Source organism: Pseudomyrmex gracilis, unplaced genomic scaffold (assembly GCF_002006095.1).
Source record: "Pseudomyrmex gracilis isolate BER0280 unplaced genomic scaffold, ASM200609v1 scaffold_209, whole genome shotgun sequence".
NCBI lineage: Eukaryota > Metazoa > Arthropoda > Insecta > Hymenoptera > Formicidae > Pseudomyrmex > Pseudomyrmex gracilis.
Window position 1 is genome coordinate 131,790 of NW_018020793.1, and position 26,776 is coordinate 158,565.

General features: G+C 38.8%; 1 protein-coding gene across 6 annotated transcripts in view; it reads left to right on the plus strand.

Moving 5' to 3' along the window:
* LOC109858516 (potassium voltage-gated channel protein Shaker) overlaps positions 1-26,776 on the plus strand; it is a 92,294-nt gene that overhangs the window by 48,618 nt on the left and 16,900 nt on the right. The window contains exon 1 of one of the 6 annotated variants that reach the window (XM_020435853.1): positions 7,072-7,154. The exons of 4 other annotated variants lie outside the window; for them this stretch is intronic. In XM_020435853.1, the coding sequence (XP_020291442.1) occupies positions 7,072-7,154 (83 nt within the window). Of the gene's footprint in view, positions 1-7,071; positions 7,155-19,999; positions 20,108-26,776 lie in introns of those variants that run through there. One more of the 6 variants, XM_020435856.1, reaches the window with a different exon arrangement.

Here is a 26,776-nt window from a genome sequence, read left to right on the forward strand (position 1 = left end):
GTAACTCACTTCGCCCACGTTTACGTGTACTTATTTGCCCTTGGTTTTTCTATTAAACTATTATTAGCTGACAGTAAGTGTTTAATGAAGTGAACGACGGGAGTTTCGAGATTATAATGCTTATAATAATGAACACACATCGACTTTCTATGATCTGCGGAAAGCGATTCTGACCTTTGCTGATGGCGCAAGCCATCTTGTGTATGTGTGTGTGTGTGTTTTTTTTTAAATCACGAATTTTACAAAATTTTCTTCTTTAACGCGCGCAACGTGTGTGTTTTTTTTTCGATATTTTTATTATTCATATAACGGTTTTTTTTTCTCGCGTTTTTCTACGTTCGAACGCATGTTAAATTGATAGAATGCAGAGGAGAAAAATTAAACGATAAAAAAAAAGAAAAAAAAAAAAAAAAAAGATGTGGAAATTCCGTCTGAATCGGTTTTAATGCATAGTACGCATTAAGTTTGTAAAAGCCAGACCTCGGAGAAGTTATAGTCGGACTATCGATATTGGCCGATATTAATAGACGATGGAAATACACAACCGGGACTAAATTTACTTGTATCAATAGCAACCGAAAGTCCGTACTCATCTTAGGCCGCTTTACAAACGTCGCCGGCAATTCGACACAGAAGCAGAATCTCACGGATGAACGGGGGACAAATTAGACGTACTTTTTTCTTTTGTACTCGCAAGACTCTCACTTGCGTGATGTTGCGATTTTATATAGCTGTTTGATATAGCTTTCTTTGATAAAAAAAACTTTCTGATAAATTCAAATAAAAATATTCAGTAGGTTTTTCTAAACGTTTTTAGGGAGAGAATGCTTAGCTCGAAGAAACAAAGAAGAGCTATTGCTTGACACACATTTAAGGGGTACGACTAAACCTATATATGGCGGTTTACTTGCCGGAGTCGCGCAATTCGCGCGCCGTGATGCCACCTTTGTTGCGGATGTGGGAAGCGCAATTAATCACAGCTTTCGCGTCTTTCTTTTTTCTCTAGATATATAATTCTCGGAAAATTACGGATTTCACTTGATCGTCTTCGGTGCACGAGTGCGGAAGGAATATCGAGCTGGCGACGCAAGGGGCGCCCCGTGGGTCGTTCCCAAAGGGTGGAAGTGACGTTCGGGATGCGGGGGGATTGTTAGTGGGGGTTGTTGTGTCGCGGTGGTGGAAGCCATCAGGGTGGACTTGGAAGGACAGCATGGCACGCGCCTTCAGCGCGCAAACCAAGGCAGCCGCGCTGCCGGCCGGTTGTCTTCTTGTGCCACCCTCTGCCCGAGTATCGTCGCGATAGTTATCGGGGGTACGTTCGCGAGGAGGGATTGGCATCGCATCCGCTGCGCGACTCTAATCCGGTTTTTCTCCTTGCGGTTTTTCTCTTCAGTAACGGTTTTGCTCACGCTCTTCGTTCGCTTTCGAGTATGCGGTTGACAATATTTTTTGGAATTTTTGTCAGATTAGTAGCAACCTCTTAGCGCGATCTCGAAACGCTCTACAAGCGAGTAAAAATATTGCGCGATAAATGTTAGAACGTTTAGGAGCCTCACGAAAAGATCCGTAATCAGGATCATTTTATTTTTCAGTTCAAATTAACTTGCAATATATAACATAGTCGTGTTGTGATGCGCACACGTTCCAGGAAGGATGAATAATTTGAGCGAAAAGACTAAAAATATAAATTAATTGTGTACGAAATTGCAAGATGTTTCTAAGTGTTAACGTGCGTCTATATTTGGATTGTTTAGTGATCGTGAATAGAAGGTGCGTTTGATGAGAAGAGTCCCGAGAGATTTACGATTGTCCCTCTTTGATGTAAGATTTTAAGTTTTAAATAGATTGAATAAATTATATTCGCGGCGAGTGATTTTATATTGGAAAAAAAAACGTTGTCGTGCTTCGTGCTTCGATTTTACCACGGCCATGAATTGCTTCTGGTAACAATTTTGGTGTGTTGCGTCAATACTACGTGTACAGCAAATTGCAAAATTGTGATGACACCGCGCGAGATATCCACGAACAATTTTTTTGGTACTTAACACTTTAATTCGTATAATTAAAATTAAACAACTTATTAAATTAAAGACACAAATGTCGACTGTAATTATGTATTTTTATTTTACACTTAAAAACTAAATTTTCACGAGTCGCGGTTTTGTTAAATGCGATATATATATATTCGTTGTGCGTGAGACAGCGACATTATCGCATAGGACAAATTTTTGTTGTGATACTCGATACGCCACGACCGAACGACCGATTAATTAGACATTTTGCTCTCGCTAATTGAAACAACAATCCTGAAACACGATCTGTTGAACGAGTGCGTTTTTTGACACAAGATTTATATTGATCGATAAATCGTATCGCGCGGTCACGCGAGTTCGCAGTTTTCTAAATTCGAGCGACACTTAGGTTTTTCGTTATCGGTTACAAACTCTCCTGTAAAAGCGGAGACGTGTAACGAGAATAAAAAAATCCACGCGTCGTTCATGTATGTTGACACGAAATCTTATAGGGGCTATTGCATAGGCTATGAAGCCCGCAATTTTGCACGATTCCTCTCTTAAACGTTCTGCCGTTCTTTTGTGTTCGTAAATTCTTTACTGCGCGGAGAATCCTCTTATACGTTCGGCTTATCGCAAAAGTAAAACTCTATCTATCTATCTATCTATCTATCTATCTATCTATCTCTCTCTCTTTCTTCCGGCGCGCTTGTTAATTATGGATTAACTCTCAGAGTGGCCGGAATCGCGATCGATAGCGGAAAGAGTTTGTCATTGATCGACGCGCGCAAATTACAACGAGGACAAACGGGCAACCGCAGTTTCCGTTCACCGGAACGGAAAAAATAAGAGAGAATGCGGCTGTTGTTCGGTCACGAATTAGTTCGCGTGTGCGCGAAGAGTATATTGTAACACACGCATTGTTTGTCTCATTGTGGCTCACGAATTAACGCAACGCCGCGTTAACTCGGTGGCAACTCGATCGCGAAACACGATTAATTCGCTTTGCTGAAGTTAACCGTGATCGTGTGTCTTCGATCGTACGCCGATACGTCTCTTAGACGTTCGGAACGGAAATAATAATTCGAAGCGCGCATATAAATGCGCAACACATTTCCTCTCGCGATAAAAGAAAGATGAACTAGTCGGCTTCTTCGCCACCGAGGTCGACGATTACAATTTCGCCGTCAATCAGTCGCGACGTCGGCGTCACGGTTTCTACAATTTCCGCGAGTACGCGAGGCGCGCGCTCGCCTGCCACGAAAACGTGTCACGGTCGATCGAACCACGTGTGTATGGACGCACAATGGCATAACTTACGTGCCGTTGTACCTACGGTCAGAGCTAATTTAACTGTAAATATCCGACAATTAGCTGTCGTTAATGGATAAACGCGATCGCTCTTCGGTCGTGATTTCTGAGCGAAACATTTTCATTAATTCCGCATGTATAATTAATTAATTGCTATTTTCTCGCAGTCTTATATTGATTTAACCATTTTTGTTTAATACTTCTTCCAGTCCGGAATGACACAGTTGTGTATAGTATACAGGGTGTCCGTGAAATTTTGACACAGCCGAAGTATGGAGATGGAGTGAGTGAAAATGAATCGAAAAGTTATTTGCGAAATTCGCAATAGTTATTGAGATATGAATAAATAAATGTGAACCAATGAGCGCGACGGAAAGCGACGGTCCTAACTCTGTAGGCGTGTATGATTGTCAGTATAAGATTAATAGCATACATCTGGCATACATCTGTATTCGGCTGTTCGAGCAGCGCTCGAGGGGAGGTGAGAAGTCTCCGCTCTCCGCGATCAGCTGATTGATGATCGACCCGATGTAACGTTGCAAACAGCGAGCTGTCGCGCGCGCTAAAAATTAATAAACATGATTAATAATATTTTTATTATGGTTAATAATATTATTTTTAATAATATTATTTTTGATAATATTATTTAATGTTTATTTGGACGAAAGAGAGAAATGCGAGCAGCGCTATCATTTCCACGCCACCTTGCGGTAGATAGCACGGTGCGTTTTTTTTTTAGTGGTTTCCTATAAACAATCATGCGGTATAATCCAAGAGAATATACTGATATGATAGTGGCTTACGGGCTAGCAAGAGAAAATGCGCGTGCCGCGGCTCGGATTTACGCAGAACGATTTCCCAGACGTGCGCATCCGTCAGGACGAAGAATTTTGCGTGTAGTGCAACAATTGCGTGATAGTGGTTGTCTCGTACACAATCATAGACCAATTGGTGCATCATTCTTACGTGTTCAGGATCAAAACCAACGAATTCACTTTTGCGAAGGTATTGTGTTAATAAATTTTAATATTTTTTATTTAAACAAATTTTTTTTAACAAATTACATGTAATTGTTAATAAAAACATGCGTAGGTTTTCTCGCGCGATATCGGCGGAATGCTTCTTTCCCCGATTTAATCTTGTGGACTGACGCAGTTACCTTCACGCCAAATGGCGTTTTCAATTCGCATAATTTTTTATATCGGGCGGAAGAAAACTCACATGTTATTCGCACAGGCGCGTTACAATATCGCTGGTCCATAAATGTATGGGCGGGTATAATTAGAAATCAAGTGGTGAGTGATATAAAAATAAAGTAATAAATTTTTTTATGCTATTATTTTTCTTCACGATTTTCAGATCGGTCCGGTTTTTCTTCCAACGCGTTTAAGTGGGGGAATTTACGCGAACTTTTTAGAGAATGAATTGCCAGTGCTCCTTGAAGATGTGTGCCTCTTTATGCGCGGGCAAATCTAATTTACCAACACGACGGAGCTCCTGCGCATTTTTCTCGACAAGCTCGCGACATATTAAACGCGCGTTTTCCGGAAAGATGGACGGGTCGTGCTGGTCCAATCAACTGGCCGCCACGGTCGCCAGATTTAAATGTTTTTGATTGTTTTGTATGGGGTTACGTTAAAAATCTAGTAGAATATTGGCGTGATGGTACAAAAATCGAAGTACGTGAAGCTATTGTCGCGGCCTTCGATACCATTACGCCGGAAATGATACACAGTGCAACGCGGGACATTGTTCGAAGACCCAAACTTTGTTTACGAGAAGAAGGACGACACTTTGAACAGTTCCTTGAATTAAATAATGAGAGTGGAGTAGGCCTCCCGGGGAAACCACTAAAACAAAAACGCACCGTGCTATCTACCGCAAGGTGGTGTGGAAATGATAGCGCTGCTCGCATTTCTCTCTTTCGTCCAAATAAACATTAAATAATATTATTAAAAATAATATTATTACACTCTATCTTCATACTTCGGCTGTGTCAAAATTTCACGGACACCCTGTATATATGTTCTACTTGAACACAAGTGAATGATTTCATCGTGAGTCGACAAAGTCACGGGAAAGTACTTTTCAAGTGACTGAGTAATATCATATATCCGCGGCCATAAATAAACAACTTTCAACCGGAGTTTTTCAGATAACATAGTAAAAGTTGTCACGGTAGAGCGTGTTAAGTATAACGCGTTTTTGTGATCCAAACGATTGATAAAAAAAGCATTGTTACTTTTTTACGAAGAAGCGAGTCGCAACGTAAAATCGCGTCGAAAAATATTCGCTCGAGTTGCGAATCCATTTACGTTCAGTTTCCCGTTTCGCGTTAGCATTACTATTGACATTTGCGTGCTCACAATTGGTTTCGGCGAAATGAAACGGCAGGCGATAAAAAAAAAAAAAAAAAAAAAAAAAAATCGAACAGTAGTTTAATCGTTTCTCACTTGGCCATCCGTCGCAAGCTTTACACCGAACTTTTAATTCACAATGCTGTCCCTAAGTTATTTGTTAAAGAGAGAGAGAGAGAGAAATAGAAAAAATAGCGTTTTTTTTTTTTTCATTTTTCTTTATTGTCGCAATAATGAAATAACTGTTCAGTTGCTTGGCAAAATAATGCACAAAAAAAGTTCCGATGATTTCTGTGTTTTTCTCTTTTTTTTTTCTTTTCCGTTTGTAAAGTCAAACTTGGCGCAAAACTTCCGACACTTGTAATTAAAACGAAGCTCGGCGATAAACTTTGACAAAACGGCCTCGAGTGTGTTTGACGAGTGTAAATCGACCTTGCGATTGCGTCGCCGATGTGTCGCCACGTTATTATATCCAAATGAACGAACAAATCTCTCTCTCTCAAAGATGCGGTTTTTATTCCATTCACATTTTTACGGTATTTCTTCGGATTCTCTGAATTTCTAAAATAAATCAAATCAAAACTTTATTTATAAGAAAATTAATATATAAGAAAATTGCTCGTGGATATCAAAGATAAATAAGAAATTTAACACTTCGCGTATAAATATAATAAACAAATTTAATCAAAAATTTTTTGCATACGAAAATCTCTTGAGTTAATTCAATAAAACACAAATCTTAGGAAAAGACAAATAGTTTCAAAAATATGTCAATTTCAACGTGACAGGCAGTTGGAACTAAATACACGGGTGTTGTTGTGCGAATATGTGATGGTAATATTATTTATTCATGATGTATATAAATGAAGCATAACAACGTTTCGACCTTCGGTTTAGATCTTTATCAAATTAGATATGTGCTGTTTAACAAAACTTTGTACAAAACAATGATGATAATTAAGATGTTACAACAAGTCGTATCGCAAACAAGAACTGTGTGCATGACCGTGCATCGAAACGTTGTTACGCTTCATTTATATACATCATGAATAAATAATATTACCATCACATATTCGCACAACAACACCCGTGTATTTAGTTCCAACTGCCTGTAACGTTGAAATTTACAACAAATCTTAGGGTTAGAGTCTAAACGGCGAGATTAGGGAAGGAAGGTGGACTCGTCCGCTTATGGAAGTGTGCACGTTGTTCGCGTCAAGAGCGAGACGGGCGAGTGCTCGTTTAAGAATTTGTTCCGAAAATAGAAGCGTCTATACAATCGGGACGTTCGGTGCTGGATGGAAATTTGTGGCGTTCACAGCAGCGTCCAGCGGGAAGATTATGAGCCTGATAAGGCTCTGTGAATTGCTGGCGCACGTGGAGACTGAGGTATGGCCGCGGTAGCCATCTATGGCATTTCAGAAGATCGACACACCAGACACTCCGATCATCGACAATCATCGCGCGATCAGACGTGAGTTTTTTTTTTTTTTTAAGGAGAGACACGATAAAAGCTTATGTGTGTAACAGAAAGAAAGAAAATATATATTCAGTTTCTCGTTCTACTTTTTCACTCCACAATGGTTTTTTTGTTCGCACTCTTTGATTTGTATATCTCACATTTTCAAAATCCCACCGATTGAACCCAAAAATTTCTAAAAAAACCTTATAGCGCGTCTAGGAATTATGCAAATGAGAAGCAGAGATTGTCCTCTTACCAAGTAAAGCCTAGAGAGAAAGTAAAAGGGTTAACTTGTACTCCCGAACGAGGGAGCTATAAATATAGACAACCCCTTTGGCGCACCCTCACCTCAACTACGTCAACGTAGGAGAACGGCGGCGGGTGCCGCGTTTAAGAATTCATCTCTCGCCGGGAAGAAAACTTCTGTCGTTGTTGTACCGCGCGCGGACGTCATTTGCAAGCTTACCTTAAAGACCACAACAAATATAGCCACCGTTATAAATATATGAAACTCATATCTCGCGTTCTTGCTCCGCGCTCCGCTAGAAAACTCGGTAAAACTGCATAAGAAAAGTTACAACGGAGGCCAATGTGTACATTTGTCACATGACTGTAATCTTCAAGTATATATATTCTGAAAAATATGTGTATGTGAAAAACTTTCTCTCTTCCTCTCATGAGATAATATTTTAAATTTTTTAAAGCTGTGTGTGAGAAAAAGTAATATGTTTTATTAATATGTTTTGCTTAAATTTTTTAGTATTATATTTCCAAGATTTCAAATCGGTAAAAAAATTGGTATTATTCGTATACCAACGTATTTGTGTTGCTATTTACATGTAGTGACAAAAAAGCAGAATTGTGACGAAATGTGCGAAACTGTATCGTGCCAAACTACTACGAATTGTAAAGATTCTGTTTCTTGTTTTCAAAAAACGAGGATTTATCGTACCGCAGAGAGAGTTTAGAGCAATGTTACTTTTGGCGTCAATTAAATCGACGCAGAATGCCAGTAGTAAACTTAAATGTAGCGGAAGTAGTTGGTGCCCTATTTACACAGACATCATTCTTGAAAAATAAATAAGAACAATGTGTGTGTGTGTGTTGTTTGGTATATTGATACCCCTACAGTTTTATATTGGTTTTTATTAATTACAGAGAAATTAATAAATTTTCTGTTATTTTTATAAACATATAAACTAAAAAAAATATTTAAAATATTCAAGAAAATATTAATATAAAATTAGACAATGTATAAAAATTTATAAAATTTATTTATAAAATTTATTTATTTAAAATTGTAGTTAAAAAATTATTTAAAAAATGCATTTTTTAATTTTAGCGCGAAGTAACAAAGACGTACTATTCATTTTTTATATTCAAATTTTATTAAGATTGTTTCTAAAGTTGCAGTTTTAGCGAGAACGTGCAAAGTTGCATTTTTAATTTTAGCGCGAACTAACAAAGTCGTACTATTCATTTTTTTATATTCAAATTTTATTAAGATTGTTTCTATGTATATATTTCCACGGAAGAAATTACAGCAACTATGTATTGTTGCACATATGTCTTTCGGCATGTGCCGCGGTATGTAACAATATACGCAGAACGCGTATATTGTTAAAGTTGCAGAATTGCAGTGTTTAGCGAGATTGTGCAAAGTTGCAGTTTTATTTTTAGCGCGAAGTAATTGCGATTGTTTTAGCGAGAAATAACAAAGACGTAGTATTCACTTTTTTATATTTAAATTTTATTCATGATGGAAAATATTACTTATGCATCATATAACATCTTTTAAAGCGCATGCCAATAATTCACAATCTATAATCGCGCTACTGTCGTACACTCCACTCTGACATTATCGCTGTCATAGACGTATAATATATAGACTGCGCGTTCCATGTTAAAAAAATGTCTTCAACGTTGAGAGAGACAGCTGGTGTTGAACAGTAGCCTCATCTTTGTCTGGCGAAGTAGTGGGGGAAAAAGAAGTCTTCGCTGATTGATAGAATAGTAATGGAAAAGTGGGGATAGAAAAATAGTGGGGGGAAGAAGAGTGAAAGAGATTAAGGGGTAATGGTAGGTTAGGTGGTATGAAACAGTAGGCCTTGATCCCACTACAGACATTGATAGACAGAGAAAGAGTTACTATTCAAAGTATGTTGTCTCTCTCAACGTTGAAGACATCTTTTCAGCCAAACGCGCAGTCTATATATTATAGGTCTATAATCGCTGTTACAGCGTTGCTTATATCAGTGATATTTTGTTCTTGTAGAACGCGAACAAACTGTGCAAACTTTGTATTTACTACATGGGTATGTTCTGTCAATAATACATATTTTCAATACACGAATTTAAAGTTAACAAAAATTTTACGGTGGGTGGTTTCATGTACACAGCGCGTCAAAAATTCGCGAAGTAGACGCGGAGATCTAGGGGCGAGAGGTTAGGTGGTTTTTCTTAGGGATAAATGACGCGACACAGTTGTGGATAAACGATTGCTACTAGTTAGTTGGTACAGTGCTCGTTGTGGCGCTATTTATTCTTAAGAAAAACCGCTTCTTTTGCCTCTAGACCCTCGCGTCTACTCCACGAATTTTTGACGCGCTGTGTGCAAACACTTATCGTTTAATGTAAATTTTACAACTCGTGCGTCGCGAATAATAACGACGTTTAAGCACGTATTAAAGTAACGTAAACCTATATGAAATCATAAATCTATATGAAACATTAACATAACCATCAAACCTACCTACATGAAAGAAAAATTTAAATAAATTTTACAACTCGTGCGTCGCGAATAATAACGACATTTAATCACTTATTAAAGTAACGTAACCCTATATGAAACCATAAATCTATATGAAACAGTAAGGTAAACCTATATGAAAGAAAAATGCTGATGAGTGCAAAAAATTGCTAACTGCGTCAGAGTTGCAAGATCGAGCAGAGAGCAACGAGAGATCGAAGCAATGGGGATACGCGCACAAGCGAGAACCGCCCTCCGTGTGCGCACATGAACGGTGGTTCTCGCTTGTGTGCGTATCCCCACCGCTTCGATCTTTCGTTGCTCTCTGCTCGATCTTGCAACTCTGAACTGCGTATTGAAGAAAAAAATGATGGTGAAATGACTCATAAATTCAGCAAAATGCATGTAAAAACGCATACATTATGCAAAATATGCAGTTTTTTTGTCGGATATCAGATTTCACTGATTTGATCACGTATTAAAGCAACATATTAAAAAACATTAAATCCTATATTAAATAAAAAACTGCTGATAACAACAAAAACCTGCTAATTGCGTATTAGAAACTAATGATGACAAACTTGCTACTTGACTCATAAATAAATAAAGAAAGTCGGAAATCGGGGTACTGTCATATACTCCACTCTGACATATCGCTGTTGCATCGTTGGTAACATATATGAGAAACACCAACTATGTATTTTATATATACATAGTTTAGTTATTTATTCTTATATGACACACTGTGTATTTTTGTACATATTTATTTTGGTATGTGCCGCGGTATGTAACATAATACGCAGTGCGCGCAAAGATGCAGAGTTGCAGTTTTTTTTAAATAATATTCACTTTTATGTTTAGATTTTATGAGGATCTTTTATTAAGATCTTTTGTTTTCTATGTATATATATATATATATGTTTCTACAGTTATGAAGAAAGTTGGAAATTGGGGTAGGATCAAAGGTTACACATTAAAAATCCACACTTGTAATATAAAAGAGAATCTATTAGTTACTAAGTAGTATTTATTATTAAGTACATATGTATGTATTATTAAGTGCTAAAATTAAAAAATGCAACTTTGCACGTTCTTGCTAAAACTGCAACTTTACGCGCACTGCGTATAATGTTACCTATCGCGACACATGCCGAAAAAATATGTACAATATATAGTTGCTGTTTTTCATATATGTTATATAAAAACCATATATTTCTTGGAATTGTTACACAACATTAAAAAATATATATGTCCTGCATATTACCGCAGTCAAAAAAGTACTTACCTTGGAGTTGCCATATTGTCAAACCGCCATATTGCCACGTGTGAAGTCGTCATAAAGAGGCTCTCCGTGTCACTTCCTGACGCCGCGTGACGTCATATCCTGTGACGTCAGTGCCACGTGTTGCACAACATTCAAAAATGTTATCCCGCACTGAAAATGCAACTTTGCACTCTCTCGCTAAAAACTGCGTCGCTATATTGTTACACAACATTACAAATATATACCATGCATATTACCGCAGTAACAAGTACATACCTTGGAATCGTCATATTGTCGAACCGCCATATTGCCGCTGCCATATTGCACCGCGTGTGACGTCGCTTCTGGTGCGCGTGTGAAGTCGCCATAAAGGGCCCCCGCGTCACTTCCTGACGCCGCGTGACGTCATATCCTGCAGTGCCACGCCCCTGTGTGACGTCATCGTAATGTCATTATCCCTCCCCCCGCGCGACGTTATTACCCTTTTCTCTGTGACGTCACGCCCCGCGCCCCCCTCGGAGCTCCATGGCTTAGAATCGGCCCTGTTTCACTACTTGCGTGTATCACAGTTTTGCCAAATTGCAGAGTGTCTTAAATTTTCGGATGGTGTGTGTGCGTGTCAAAAATTTCTCTTGTCAGCTACGTTCATATGTTTATGCAATGTGTACATACCTATAACAGACTTCGTAAACCTAATGAGTTCTGACTAAGAGAAAGGAGAAAGGAAAGGAGAGAGAAAAAAATAACGAGTTAATATCTTTACACGCACACGGGATTATAGAGAGTGTCTCATCGGTTAGATAATCGATTTCCGATATCAAGTTGACCGGAACAGACGCGAGACATAAGCATGTATCTCTTACAGTAGTGTAAGCTACCAATAAGACGTGCACATTAACCCGCAAATGCTCGTTATTATATCTTATTGCGCAAATAGTGCACTGTATACATACACACACACACACACACATACGACTCCAACACAATTATACAAATCTATCTTTTGAAATTCACGATTTTTCCTTCTTCTTTCGACAGTTTCCGCCGATTTTTCACTCTTATCGATATCTACGGAAATATTCGATTACCTTCTTTTTGCCTCATCTCCTTAGAATGATAGCACAGAATAGCCGATCCCGAGGAAAGCGATAAGGCGAATAAGAGCCAACGGTTAACAATGGCGCTTGGCACGCTGTCCAGAAACTTTGGAAATTGCTTGTCTCCTGTCTTTCGTGATTATGGTGCGGTCGAAAGAAAACGGTATAAAAGAAAGTTATAAAACAACAATCAAGGTCGATCAAAAAATAGGTGGCCTAAACAAATGCACATACAGCTGTAACAAGATTTAGTTATCTAGAAAAAAATTACCATTCTACTATAGTTACGACATTTTAACATAGCGGTTAATGTTTTTTGTTGTAATGGAGAGAATATTGATTAAAAAACGCATTAATTAAAGATCAGTAAAAAATAGCTTTTTAATATTTTTGATAGAATAAGTAATGATATATATACACAAAAATATACATGACAAAGGGTATTTAGCACTCACACTTGTTTGACTAATAAATCATATATATTTGATATTTATTTGCATATTTGTTGATGATTAATTAAGCGTTATTTGCGAAATTCATGCGTTATATCACGATTACAATTTATGAACTATATATTAAAAAAAATGCAATCTATATATAATATGTAATTGCATATAGATTATTTGTTTGTTTATACATAATATCCTATTGTTGTACACTTTGTTCTATCTTTACTAAAAATCATGATAACACGAGTTAGATGATGCATAATATCGACAGGACGGTTCCTGCAAGAGGTATAGTAGCATAGCGCAATTAATGGTTTCTTTCTTACCGACTGCTTTGATATCTGTCAGAGGTATGTTGCAGTGCATGTGTGGAGATGTAATTATTTTTATCGCATATTTTTCCGCTTCTTACAATAACTTATATTATGCAAAATTTTTAGATCAACATTTTAAAAAGATGCACAATAATAATATGTAAAAGTATTGTAGTCACAAAAACAAGTTATTTTTTTAACAAATAAAAATTACAGAGTTTCTGACTTCTTCTATATAATTTCTTTTACAAAAAACTTATTTTAATTGAAGCAGTTTTTTTCTCTATTAACGGGTCCATAAATGTTTCTGGTTTCCAAGTATTTTAACGTTTTAATTTTTATTTATCGCGATAAAAAATTCTTTTTTAAATTTTCTTTTAAAAACTCTTATTCATGTTCCATTTGTGGAGATCATTTTATATAAACTATATACACAGGGACACGCACACGATTCACAGGTTTCTCCTATGTGACTGGAATATTCATCGATCCGTGTCGCGGGGCACAATTATTCGCGACATATTTTCCATGTCTCTCGTTTTCCATCTCTCTCTCGCTCTCGCTCTCTCTCTCTTTCTCTCTCTCTCTTCTCCCCTCATCTTTCTGCTTGTTTCCACCTGTTATCATCCCGTAACAACAACTACACATCACGTATGACTGCGTACATTGTTAACCCCCAAGTGCACTCTCGCACACGCAGCATTATAAAAATAGTATGTTAGCATCCTCATTTGGGACTGATTCAAAGTTCCATTCCGACTACTAGTATAGTAAGAGGTAAACAACAATTGCAATCGTTTGCGAACATATTTTGAATACATGTGATGTTCCACTTCAACTTCCTGTCGCGATATACTTCACGAAGAGCCGTGTCGATAAAGTTACTGCGCATAATCCTTTTCCTTTTAAACAAGGGAGAAAAACAAAAAAGAGATATCTTTTCTGTCGCGCTTTATCGGGTTTGGATAATATGCCATTACTCACATCTCTTCCTTCTCTGGATCGATCGAGAGGATGAGTCAAATTTCTCATAGATATCAATAGAATCGCAACCAAACTTAAACAAAGCAAAGTTTTTGTTTGGGATTAATTGCGGTATTGTGCTTGAAGTAGCAAAATTATAATATAAAACTCTTATATTGATTTTGCTTTGTTTTGTAAAAATAAACTTGTACATTCCCAAATTCTTATATCTTCACTTATAGCAAGAAAAGCAGAATGCTCGTTGCATATCTCTCTTTCCCACTCTCTCTCTCTCTCTTTCTCTATTTTCAAAACTAACGTTCGCTTGTTTGTACACTCATCAGACTCGTGTTTACGCGACATGGCACGCTCCAGCTTCCCTGTAATATCCGGTTGAAGTTTGCTCGACAAATTCACCGGAAATCGCGGACATCAGCGCCCAATTTCATTAACATCCGAGTTTGCGCATTTCTATTTGTGTATTTATACACCAACGAATTTGTACGCCAAATAATACGTGTGTGCGTAAAAATTACTGAAATAAAATTTGCAAAAAAGTTATTCAGGTGCTTATATAATTGGGAAAAGTATGTATAAATAAAAATGCAAGATGTTATCATTTCAATCGATACACTCGAATTTCTCCCAAAACAATTGATATGACGCGCGCTGTTATTTTGAAGGGATTTTGATATTTTGTATCTTAAATAGGAATCAAAAACACACACATTGATCAGTGACCATTTGCGGGATGACATAATACAAGTGAGGTCGATAAAAGTAGCGAGAACTGGCCGATGTTTGTCGCCATCTCGCGGTGAAACGAGGAATCGAGTCGTGCTTAATGGCGGTCTGAACAAATTTGCGGGATGTCTTCTTTTTGTTTACGTGTGATTTCTTCTTCTTATTTATTGCCATTCCACGCGCGAGCATATTGATCGAATTGCAGGATATTCGAGGAAAATTTTGTACGTATCTTGAGATCCAAGAAAAAAACATACGCGCAGAAAAGATTATAATGCTGAAAAAAATCTTAGAAAAAAGAAAAATTAAAAGGAAGTAATTGATCTTAATAACATAAGTTGCTACGTGTGAAAACATTTTTTATTTCTTCGTCGAACACAAAACATACGCACGTAACCTAAAAAAACAAAAATGTCTGAAGTTGTTTTTGGTTCTTTTGTTAGTGCTAAGCGACTGGTTTTTTATTCTCGTCTCGTTATTGTCTCAGCCTCATTGTTTATTTCACGTTTGACATAATAAATGAGAATAGAGTTCGCGAGATTCTCAGACAGAGCTCTTTGATTTCTAGAAATCGCGTCTCATTAATAATGTCCGCTTCGACATTTCTCTTAAATTTCCTGTAGAAACAAGTTACAATTCGCATTTTGTAGCAAAGCAAATATTCCGGCGGATATATCCGTGATATTTAACAGTCGTACGACGTTATTACCGAGTGATCCGGTCGGTTATTCTAAGAGAATAGAATAAGAACGGTGGGCTGGTGTGCAAATGAGAAGCCACCGGCTACAATTAGATTCGCATTCTGAGGATTTATCTATTAAATCGTTGAGTTTAGATAATTTTGAAATTTAACGGCAAACATTTTGTGAAAAACAATGCAATTTTTTTGAAGACATTTTCACAAATAATAAGAGTTCTTGAGAATCATTTAATTCTACTTTATTTTCAGCATATTACGTTATACATGACAAACTCATCCGGTTACACTTAACAACCTCGCATATTTCTCACGAGATACAATTGCGCTAAACAAGGTAAATAATACTCGAAAGAATCAACAAATTTCCGAGTGAACGATTAGTAACTCGATACTATTGTCATTACCTATTAGCCAACTTGTGCGAATAAAATACGATCGCGTTTACAAAAAAAAAAATTACTATGTTAACAACTCAACTTCAGCTTCAGACTCGGCGTTTCTTCGTTGTTTTGTTCTCACTTGCAATGTATAATAGCGAGAAAAAAGAAAAAAAGAACGTTATACATAACAAACTCATGCGGTTACACTTAACAACCTCGCGTATTTCTCACGAGATACAATTACGCTAAACAAAGTAAATAATACTCGAAAGAATCATTTCCGAGAGAACGATTAGTAACTCGATACTATTGTCATTACCTATTAGCCATGTTGTGCGAATAAAATACGATCGCATTTACAAAAAAAAATTACTACGTTCACAACTCAACTTCAGCTTCAGACTCGGCATTTCTTCGTTGTTTTGTTCTCACTTGCAATGTATAATAGCGAGAAAAAAGAAAAAAAGAATAGAAGAGTTGAATTTTATTTATTTGACTCGCGGTCACAATCTGGGAGCCAACAAAGCGTCGATAATTACGCTATTACAGGAAAGTTACAGCGCGCTAGTATGGGGCGGTACACGTGATTGTTGGGAAACATGAATCGATGATGGCACTGGGAAATAGCGACGGGAGTTACGTCGGGAGAGGTCTCTTACGTGGATCCCCCCGTCGTTACGTAAAGGAAATAAGGTTATGGATTGAGAGAGAAGAGCTAGATGCACGTGTATGTCATATTTGTGTGTCGGACAAAGAGAGAGAAAGAGAGAAAGAGAGAGAGAGAGAGGGAGAGAGAGAGAGAGAGAATGAGTGAGAGGTTATGAGGATGGTGTGTGCGTCATGTCGGATCCATTCACCGGCTTCGGCAAAGATGGGGCAAACCAGGTCGCGGGCACACTTATCTAGGTCAGCTTCCCTGCTCGCAGCCACACGGTGGGAGCGGTTGACTCTGGTTACCATGTGAATACGCTCCTAGGTATCAATGAAACGCCCAGAATGATCCCGATTCCCAAATCGTCCAAAGCTGCGACAAGAGATACTTTGCACACGCTTGCACCACAAAAGCGCTACCGAATAACAACGATTCCAAATAATAATAAAATATTCTGTTGAAGTATTTTAAATATTATAAAATCACAAATAGATAAAACTACAGAAACAATAAAAGAGAGAGATGAAAAATAATTCAATTTTTGTTCGATCTAATTTTGTTTTGCAAAGCTTTATATTTTATTTAGTAAAGAAATGTTATATGTATCACGAATATATATATTGTGCAACAGAGTCATAGTTACTCGCGTTATCTCGGCTCGTTTAATCTCCTGTTGCGCAAAATGTGGATCCTCCAACACTTTCGTCGCTAAAGAAGCTCTCACTGAGATCAATCGTCGAGTGCATCCAGCGATGTACGTCTCTTCCTATTGTCTTCTTTGGCGCGACCGGTCCTTGATAATTTCTTTTTCGTTGGGTAGAGTTTAATGTCCCGCTTCAGGAAGTGAAGTGTTTTATCAGACAATCTGTTTAACCATTCGATTAAGCATTTTTTTTTTTTTTTATACTTAACAAACAAGTTACATTCTGTAATTATTAGAATAATATGACATGATATTTGATGCTTTTTAGTCTTTAGCTGTAGGGTCTGCACAATGTTGGCGTAGCTCCACATCGCGCCGCTGCGGACCAAATTTCGATGGCCCAAATACGTTCATGTTTATCGACGTGTTTTAACTTTCGACCGCGAATTCCGTCAGTGCGCTGCGACGAATTGCAGAAATCGTCTTGTTGCAAAATCGTTATCGAATTATGAAAAAAAAAACGTAAAGTACGACACAGTTTTTTCGGAGAGTTTGAAAAGTTGCAAATTTATACACAATTTATTATCGCGGCATTTCAAGTTTTCCCGCAAGTAATAGACGACACAATAAACGCGTCAAGAAAAAAAGTTATCTTTGATAATGATTAGGTTAGGTTATGTAGCGTCTAAAAGAAGTACGCGCAAGAAAGAAGAAAACCAGCTTTGTAGATCAATGATCATTTTCAAGAAGAAAAGTAGCTTTATGCATCCACTCGTTTGGTAAACTCGAACGAACGGGAAGGGAAATTAATTTCTATAGTCTCTCGTTACTCTCGAACGGACGTGCTGGTTTTTGTTCAATGTTGACGTTGACGTTCGTTCCTCACAAAGAACTTCCCGTTCGAGGCGTTTCATAACTCCGACGACGACGTTCGACGGAGTGAAAAAGTTTTGAATCGTCCGTTTCCAATGAATCATTCAATTATACACGATGTAATTTTTATTAGCTGTCATTTATTTCGAATAATAAAGCGATTCGACGTTATTTAGTTCGAAAAGTTTAACATTTAAGATTGCTTCTTGATACAAAACAAATTTTAGTGACAGATGTGCGCGTTATAGAGTTAACGTCTTGACCGATATCGTGTATGTGACAAAGGAGCTTTATTTCATTAACGAGTAACTACGAGTGTACACGACATATATTTCACCACGGAATATCGCAAATCATTAAAAACCTTGCCGGTTTTAAGAACTGAACGTCACGTTACACAGCTTTGTTTCACTATCCCCCTGCAAAACGTTCTATTTTGAAGCGGTCTTAGCTTACTTAGCGCAGGGCCAGCAAATTGCCGCGACGCACGCAAGAAAACTCTTCAGAAAAGTTTATTCGCGATAAGTACTGGCTTTTTCTTTCGATGTGATTTTTGTTTATCGTACATAATTCGTGGTTTTTTATTATAAATAGAATGTGAGATTAACCGTATTAAATAAAAAGATACGTAATTTTATTACAATTAATTTTTATAAATCGTCTTGTTTCGAATCGTTTATTTATAAATTACTTGAAATATAATAATGCGGCTGCACAAGTAGCCACATTTACGGCCTGACGCGCGCTCTTTGAAGAACTATACTGACCTTGGCTTTATGGTGGCGAAGAATCTCAGCGGATCAGCTGACTCGGCCATGGTGAAAGATGTACGAGAAAAAGAACGAGGGAGAGAAGCGGCGAAGAGTAGGAGAGACCTGTGGGAATTTCTGTAGTTGCGCGAGAATAAGAAAAAGAAAAAAAACAAAAGCATAAACAAGGTAAAACAAGAAATAGACAAGGTAAACAAATATATATTTATTGTAAGTATAACAAATCGATGAATTTTTAATCGCAACGAACCTTTGTTCCATCTTTCACATTTTGTACTTTCAATAATGTGATCTACAAACAGATGGCACACCTATGGGCTCTTCGTTGTCTCCTGTTATTGCTGATTTGGTTATGCAGGACTTAGAGAACGAGGCTCTTCGTACTATTGGGATCCGTCTGCCTGCTTTCTATTATCGGTATGTCGATGACATTCTTTTGGCAGCTCCGGAGAATTTGACTGAGCACATTGTGGAAGTATTCAATTAGTTCCATGACAGATTGAGATTCACCGTTGAAAAAGAACAAAACAATTGTATTAGATTTTCTAGATCTTGCCATCATTAACCCTAATGGTTCTTTAACATTAGATTAGTCACACAGAAAAAACTTTCTCGGGTAGATATCTTTCATTCTATTCCCACCATTCTTTGTGCCATAAAAAAGGCATGATCTACAGCCTCGTGGATGGAGCCCTGCTTTTATCTCACCCTGATTTCCACGAGAAGAACATCATTTTTTGTGTTAATATTTTACTTGACAACGGATACCCTCCTGAGTCTGATTTTTGAGAGTATAAATAAGAGAATTAAAAAATTTTCTCTAAACATGCTGGCAGCGGAGGGACTGAGCACGATGTGAGAAACATTGTTGTTTTCCTTTACATTAAAAATATTTCCAAATCCGTCAGTCATTCTTTCAAGGACATGGACCTTATGATAGGATATAAATGCTTCAACAGACTCAACAGATTAATTAGAAACCGCAAGAACATCACTTCTCCATGAAAGCAACGCGAACATTGTTTATAGACTGAATTGATAATGAATGCGATGCGTCATATGCGGAACAGACCGAAAGGCAGCTTCACACAGGATTTAAAGAACACACTAACAACATTCGTGCCGCTCAATTATCTGTCGTGCTTTTGAGCAGCATGAAATTTTTAATACGCAACGGCGATTCCTCTCGCATTGGTGGGAGAACTATTATATACAACTGCCTTAACTCTTTCCTGACAGTTGATTTCACGCGACGGAAAGCTGCAAGTAAATAGTCGTCTCTATTGCCATTTGCGTTATCTATAGTGTGTGTGCTTTTCGCAGGACTCACATTTTATTCCCATGGACGACCAGGCGACTGTTGTAACGTATGAATTATTCTATCATCATAACGAGTGTCTTGCGAGAATATATTGCGGGAGTATCTTGCGGGAAAAAAAAATATGAGAAATCTCTGCGCTTCTTTCTTTGTACATTTTTTATTTAATCGCAACTGAAGAAGTCTCCGTCGTTCGAGATCGAAACATATATTCGCACATATAATTTATGTAATATTGGAATGATAAACCAATAATAATGAATAATATAATAATATTGAATAATATACCAATCGCGCGGTTTGTGCTCGACAACGACCTTATTTACTTATCTTATTGTAAATATAATGTTTATTTAATATATTGTTTAAAATTTAATAGTGTCAAAAATGATGGTAAGAGAGAAAGAGAGACAGAGAAAAGAAGATAAATGTAACAAGAGTAGCAGCATCGTTGGCGGGCCAGGATCAAGAGTGGAAGTCGGGATGGAGGCTTGTGGTAGGGGTACGAGTGGAAGGGGATGTATTGATTGCGTGCGGTTAGTGCGACGAGAAGAGATCCAGCGAGACAAAGAGAGAATCATCGGAGAATGAGATGTATATCAGGAAAAAGAGAGAAAAGAAAAATATCTTGAGAAAGACAGTGCGAGGAACAGCGAAGGGGGTAGAGAAAAAACTTGTGTATCCAAAACAGTGTAAACGACGAGAGTGGAAAACAAGGGAATGGATATTGTTTTTAATAAAAAGTGGAATATAGGAGAGAGAGAGAGAGAGAGAAGCATTAAATAAATGAAAATAATGAATAAATAAGTACAAAAAGAGAGAGCAAAATACAAAAGGACATGTATATAAAAAAAAAAAAAAAAAATGTCGAAAAATAAAACTGTAAAAAAATAAAACAAAGAAAAAGAAAGAGACAATGAGACAAATTTAAAATCATGTAACAGAAAATTATATTATCTCTCTCCTTCGCTCGTTCGTGTGGAGAAATGATGAAAACAAAATTATACATAGATTTTTCACTCTTTTCTTAATTTTAGTCGTAGCGAGTACATAAATGTGCCAGTGTGTATGTATAAAATCTTGCAACATATATTCTTTGTTTCTTTTATATTGGACTATTATCAATGATATACCAGTGATGTATCAGTTACACGCATTAGAAACGATTTACATGAACAAAAAGAAAAAAAGAGAAAGAGAGAGAGAGGGAGAGAGAGAGAGAGAACCAGGATCAATGCTGTTATGCTGCAATGCCACTATTATTTCCTTCTACTCTAGGAAATGTGCCGAGGGAAACTTTCGCGAGGCTTTCGTCTACGCGAAATGGTACGTTAGTCGATGTATGTAGGTCGCTTCGTTGCTTGCTAGCTGATGTGAGTCACGGAAGGAGATGCGCCAGGTCGTGGAGTTGGAGTTGCAACTCGACGAGCGCGCGCGGCGCGCCGGTAGACTGGCGTTTATCAGATTTGCAACGCGCCGAAGTGACGAGTTCTCAATTCCGCGGTAGGCTAGTTACCGTGGTGAGTTTTAAGTAGTTAGCGCGGAAATAAGCCGGACATTTAAGGGAATTACCGATCAGTTCTCTCGAAAAGTTTAATTATCAAAATATATAAGATCGCTTTCTATACGAAGACCCATTTTCGAGAAGCTAAGTAATATATATTCTCGATTTCAATTGTGTTCATCGAATCGAAATTTCTTGGGATTGGTTTAATAGAACTGAACATATACTACTCGCGTATCAATAACCATGCATACTATTGGACCGTCGCAGTCCGACTAGAATTGCAGCATGATTATGCGCCAAGTTTGGCCAAAGTTCATCACAGCCGTCGACAAATCGGTATTACGTATTTGTTCGTTGCGTTTGCAAAGTTTTTAATAAAATTACGTCAGAAAATTGCTACACTAAATTGCAAGACTTACAGCAGCTATGTGATTGTTTTATTCTTTGAATATATCGTGGGAGGGTACATATATATGTGTATTTCCAACAAAAGCTTTGCGCGTCTTACGCTCTATGCGGTACACATGATTGTGGCGGACATGAAAACTCGCGAGTCTCGTTGTCGACGACGATGACGACGACAACGAGGATGGTATAACGAAAACGGGCGTCGTCTGCTGTTATATTCTTGCTGGCACAAGGATCCCCCGGTTACCGAGTTTGTCCTCGTTGTTCTCTTTTGCTCTTTTCGTCCTTACTACTCTTATATTCGCGCGAACCACCCACTCTTTTTCACAGCGTGTTAACCCTCTCTCATCCTCGAACGCGGCAAGCGGTCTGCCTTATCCGCAGAGGGGGGAGAAGAGTAGAACCTCTGGAGTGGTGTGCGGGGAGAGTTGTGGAGAATACGCTGGGAGGTGGGATGGGGTGCACCTCGTTGCTCGGCATGATTACGCAACAGCCATTGATCTTCTCAGTCTGATAGTTGAAACCTCGTGTTCTCTGGGGATAAGGTTATGTTTGACAGATCGTTAGGCCGATGCTAGACTTATTCTTTTCGACCTTTCGAAAATGAGAATCGTTCGCGAAAAGTGTTGTACGAAAGTTAAAAACTTACATAAGCATTTTTCTCCGTTAAAGAAGTTGATAAATTATTCAACTGTTGTCGCATAAATAACCAAACTACTTAGAAGTGATAAAACAGATTAAGTTTGCCAATTTTTTTGGGGCGCAAATTACGTCACGTTGTGATACGTAATTCATACGAAAGAATACATTTGCGCAAATCGCGCTTAATAAAAAATCGAGTCATAAATGGCATGCATTTTGTAGTTATACATTTGCATATTTTCATTTTCAATGATAATTAAGTACCTTAGAAAAATCGTATGTTAACTGAAGATTATAAGAGCTGATTGGGAAGCAAGCTAAAAAAAGGATCGATAGTAAGTACATACGACGAACCTAATCGGACCGAATTAAACGCACGTCTGTTGTAAAAACTGGAAGAAAATTGAAGACAGATCGACGAAAGATTTGCATGTCTTCGGCGCATAGAAAGTACACGCTTTGTGGTCGCACGCCACACTACATGATCAGGACAAACGTGACAGAGAGAAGACGCGGCGTAGCGTGACGTGGTATAGCATAACGTGGCATAGAACGGCAGCGGTTGAACATGGAGATGTGCAAGTTCCGTGTAGAAGACGCGCGGGGATAGAACTTGGTCGCGGGGCGAGAAAGGGGGATTTGTGCACGAGAGGGAGCAAGCGACAGAGGGTAGCCGCCGTGTTCTCTCAGGGAGAGGGGTGGGGTGACGAAAAGGAAGACGACATCATCCCCGCGCGCAGGGGGACGTGCGCAGCTTTCCGGCCGCTCCAGTGAGCGAAGCGCGCGACGACGAGGAAGACAGCACGGCGGAAGCGAGTCGCTTCTGTCTTCGATTCGCGATACTCCCCCATGCGTCGTGCTCCCACTACCGACGACCTACGCCATCTCCATCCAGCTACCGTGAGAAAGAAGAAGAGAGAGAAATAGCCGAAGGTGAGCGGAGGAAGGTGAGAAACGGAAAAGGAGTTCAGAGCATCAGTGTGGTGTCCTCAGACGAGTTCTCGTCGGCGCAGCGCGAAGGTGGAGTCGGAGAGAACACTCCCTGGTCCTCCCGCCCGCGCCTCGTGGCCGGTCGTAGATACGCGCGAAGAATACGCGCGCGAGCGCCGTGCGGCACACGAGAGAGAGAAAGAGAGAGAGAGAGAGAGAGAAAGAGCGAGCAACTCGGGGAACCCGTGGACGAACGGTGGTGCTAGCGCGCACGAGTGCCAGTTTCGCGGAGGAGTGCGTACGCGACGATGCCCGCGACTTCGGTGGAGCTGAGTACAATCGTGTGAGCTGCAAGGTGCAGTGAGGTGTTCTGGGAAGGCGTTGTCACACACATACACATACACATACACTCACACACACACACTTACACACTTACACACACATTGCCGAGAGAAGGTAGGACGCCTCCTTGACGATGATTAATCCGAGATAACCTGGACAAAACGGCCCATCGCCGCGTCCCGCTCATTTTAATACGATCTCGGTCATCCTTGACGTCAAACGTCAGTGATCGAGAATGATCGGCAAGATGTGCGAGGATATCACTGTTATTAAACTGTTTAATTGGAGGATTCCAATACTATTTATTCTGCTACGTGCTCTCTCGCGTAGAAAGTTTCTGTCGGTGTGAAAAGGGCGGAAGACAAAAAGAGTGAGAAACGTCAAGACGGAAGGATTTGGTTGATAATTGGGGGACGAAAATAGACGCGGAAAGGAGAAAATTAAACTGGCGAAGTGATAGGAGAAAGCCAAGAGAGAGAGCCGGACAGCCAAGAGGAGAGTAGACAGAGGCAGGAGCAGCCATTTTGGTCGTGCATTCTGCGCTGCCGCCGCTAACTCACTGATCAGAAATGATGATCGCGGTAATCTCGGTGCAATCGTGATACTACGTCGGATGGTAGTCCTCGTGATGTATAGTGGTGTCCGTGACAGGAGACGAGTTTGCTAAAAATAAAAGAAGCAGCAACGGGATGAAAGAGCAACGGTTCGAGGCAATGTGCATGTGAGAAAAAAAAGGAGCAAGAGATAGTGCAAGTGGAAACAAAGAAGAGTAGGCAAGAGCGGCGTGAGAGTGGCGGGGAGGAACCATCGAAGGGTGCGTGTTGTGCGGGGGTGCACCGCTCTCCGGTGGCATGGGGCTCGGGAGGGGGACTCGCCCCCTCTCGTAACCGCCGCGAAGCGCCAAGATTTCCCGCATAGAGTTCATCGAGAAATGGGGGCTGACCCCTGTCCTCAAACCGAGGCAGGACCTACGCCCCCACCGGAATGGTGCGGAGGAACACGGCGACACGAGGTAGGCCGGGCTTAAAACGGCCTCATTCAGTAGCGAAAAATCGACATAGGGCTATAAAATGTGTTAGACATGTTGAAGATGATAGACGACAGGTCATTTGAATGTGTATAGCAATAGTGATAGATGTCCTTGACAATTGGCACAATTCGTGAAATCTTTTGGATGGTGAACTAACACGCGAGACTTTGGTTTCTTAGAGTATTATAAACGCGTTCGATTGCAAACTTCACGTGTGTGAGGTTTAATTTTTTTGTTAAATTACAAATATTCAGTCTCAATTTCATCTTACGTGACATTAAACACAGTCTCAATTTTATCTTACAATGACCATTTTCTACTGACATGTTCTTTTGTCAATCTTTTTGACACGTTATAACTGTGTAGTGAACGATATTCAATTCAAGTCCCCTTGAGGATGACTTCAAAATAAAGTAAAGAAACGTTGGGAAATAATAAAGACTTAAAAATATATAATGCAATACACCTGGCAAAAACGTCCGGCATTAGCCCTTCTTATTAGTCAAACAAGAATTAAAAAATATTCCTGGAGGAAGTGCTTATTGTGCGAGTAGTACAAGTCAACGTAGGACGAAACTGTAACGTAAACTACTATATACGCATTGTGCAAAGATAGAAAGGAACAAACACATGATTTTTTTTTTTTCTAATTGTTTTGCTAAGACGCGTATTGCAATTATTTCTAGGGACACGGGTTGCAAAACTCTTTAATCCTTTGAGTTTTTAAATTTATGATGTTTTTAAATCGCCTGACATGTTTGCGGTATAAAGCTGTCTAGGTTATGTGCAAGCGGATGTAAGTTTAATCGAAAGCCGCACTGCGTTTCAAACCTCGCTTCTCGCTAGTGGCGGACTCTGAAATGTATATTACGATTTCGTGCATTTGCAATTTACGAAGAAACGAGAGAGGAGGAAAGAGATTGGAAAACAATGTAAACGCGTTTTCTTCGATGGTAGTCGCGTCTATTTCTGTTTACGGTTTGCGGTGCGATTCGCACGATTGTCTCGTGTCTCACGGATCGTTTATTCGCGGCGCTTTTCCTGGGAAAAAACCTAGAGGAGGGGAGAGACGAACAAACGATCAACGAGCCGATCTAATAATAAACCCAACGAGCTCGCAGATCTGGCTTGATGATCGCTCGTGTGCTTTTTTCTTTTTTCCTTTTACACGCTTTAAATTTGCAAATAATTATTTTTTCAAATTTAATCGCCGTACGAACAACTAGATTCAGTCTCAATGATGTTGTTTATGCATACATATATAACAATTGCTATTGTAAATAATAAATCTACGCGATTGCTTTGATTTATATCGCGACAATTGCGTTCATGTAACTCAAATAGAAAGATATGTGTTAAAAAATTAATAGAAACATGAAGCTCATTCGTAACACACGTGGTTAAGTACTCGCATTAATGGACGTGCGATATGATTATATATTGAGGTCCTAAAAAAACTCGACGCTAAAAATATATTCCTATTTCTAAACTGGTAGTTATATCTTTAGGACAACAGAAAGAGCATTCCTCTTTCGCTCGAGCATTCTGTGGTATGCGCTACGATTCCTTCTGCGATCCGTCTTGGCAATTATGAATTCTTTCGAATTGCTAGAGGAACGTATATCTGAGTGTTAAAAAAAACAGACACTTATAAATAAAAACACTTTTTTGTGTTATGTATAAAACATTGCAACAATTTTGTTCCAATATATTGCAATATACAGGGTGTCCCAGAATTGGTTTAACATCTCTCGTAGACAGGTAGAAGGAATAAAACTGAGGTGAAAAGTCCTATACCATTTTGCTAAATTCGCAATAAATACCGAAATCTTAATTAACAAAGATCCGCGAATAAGCGT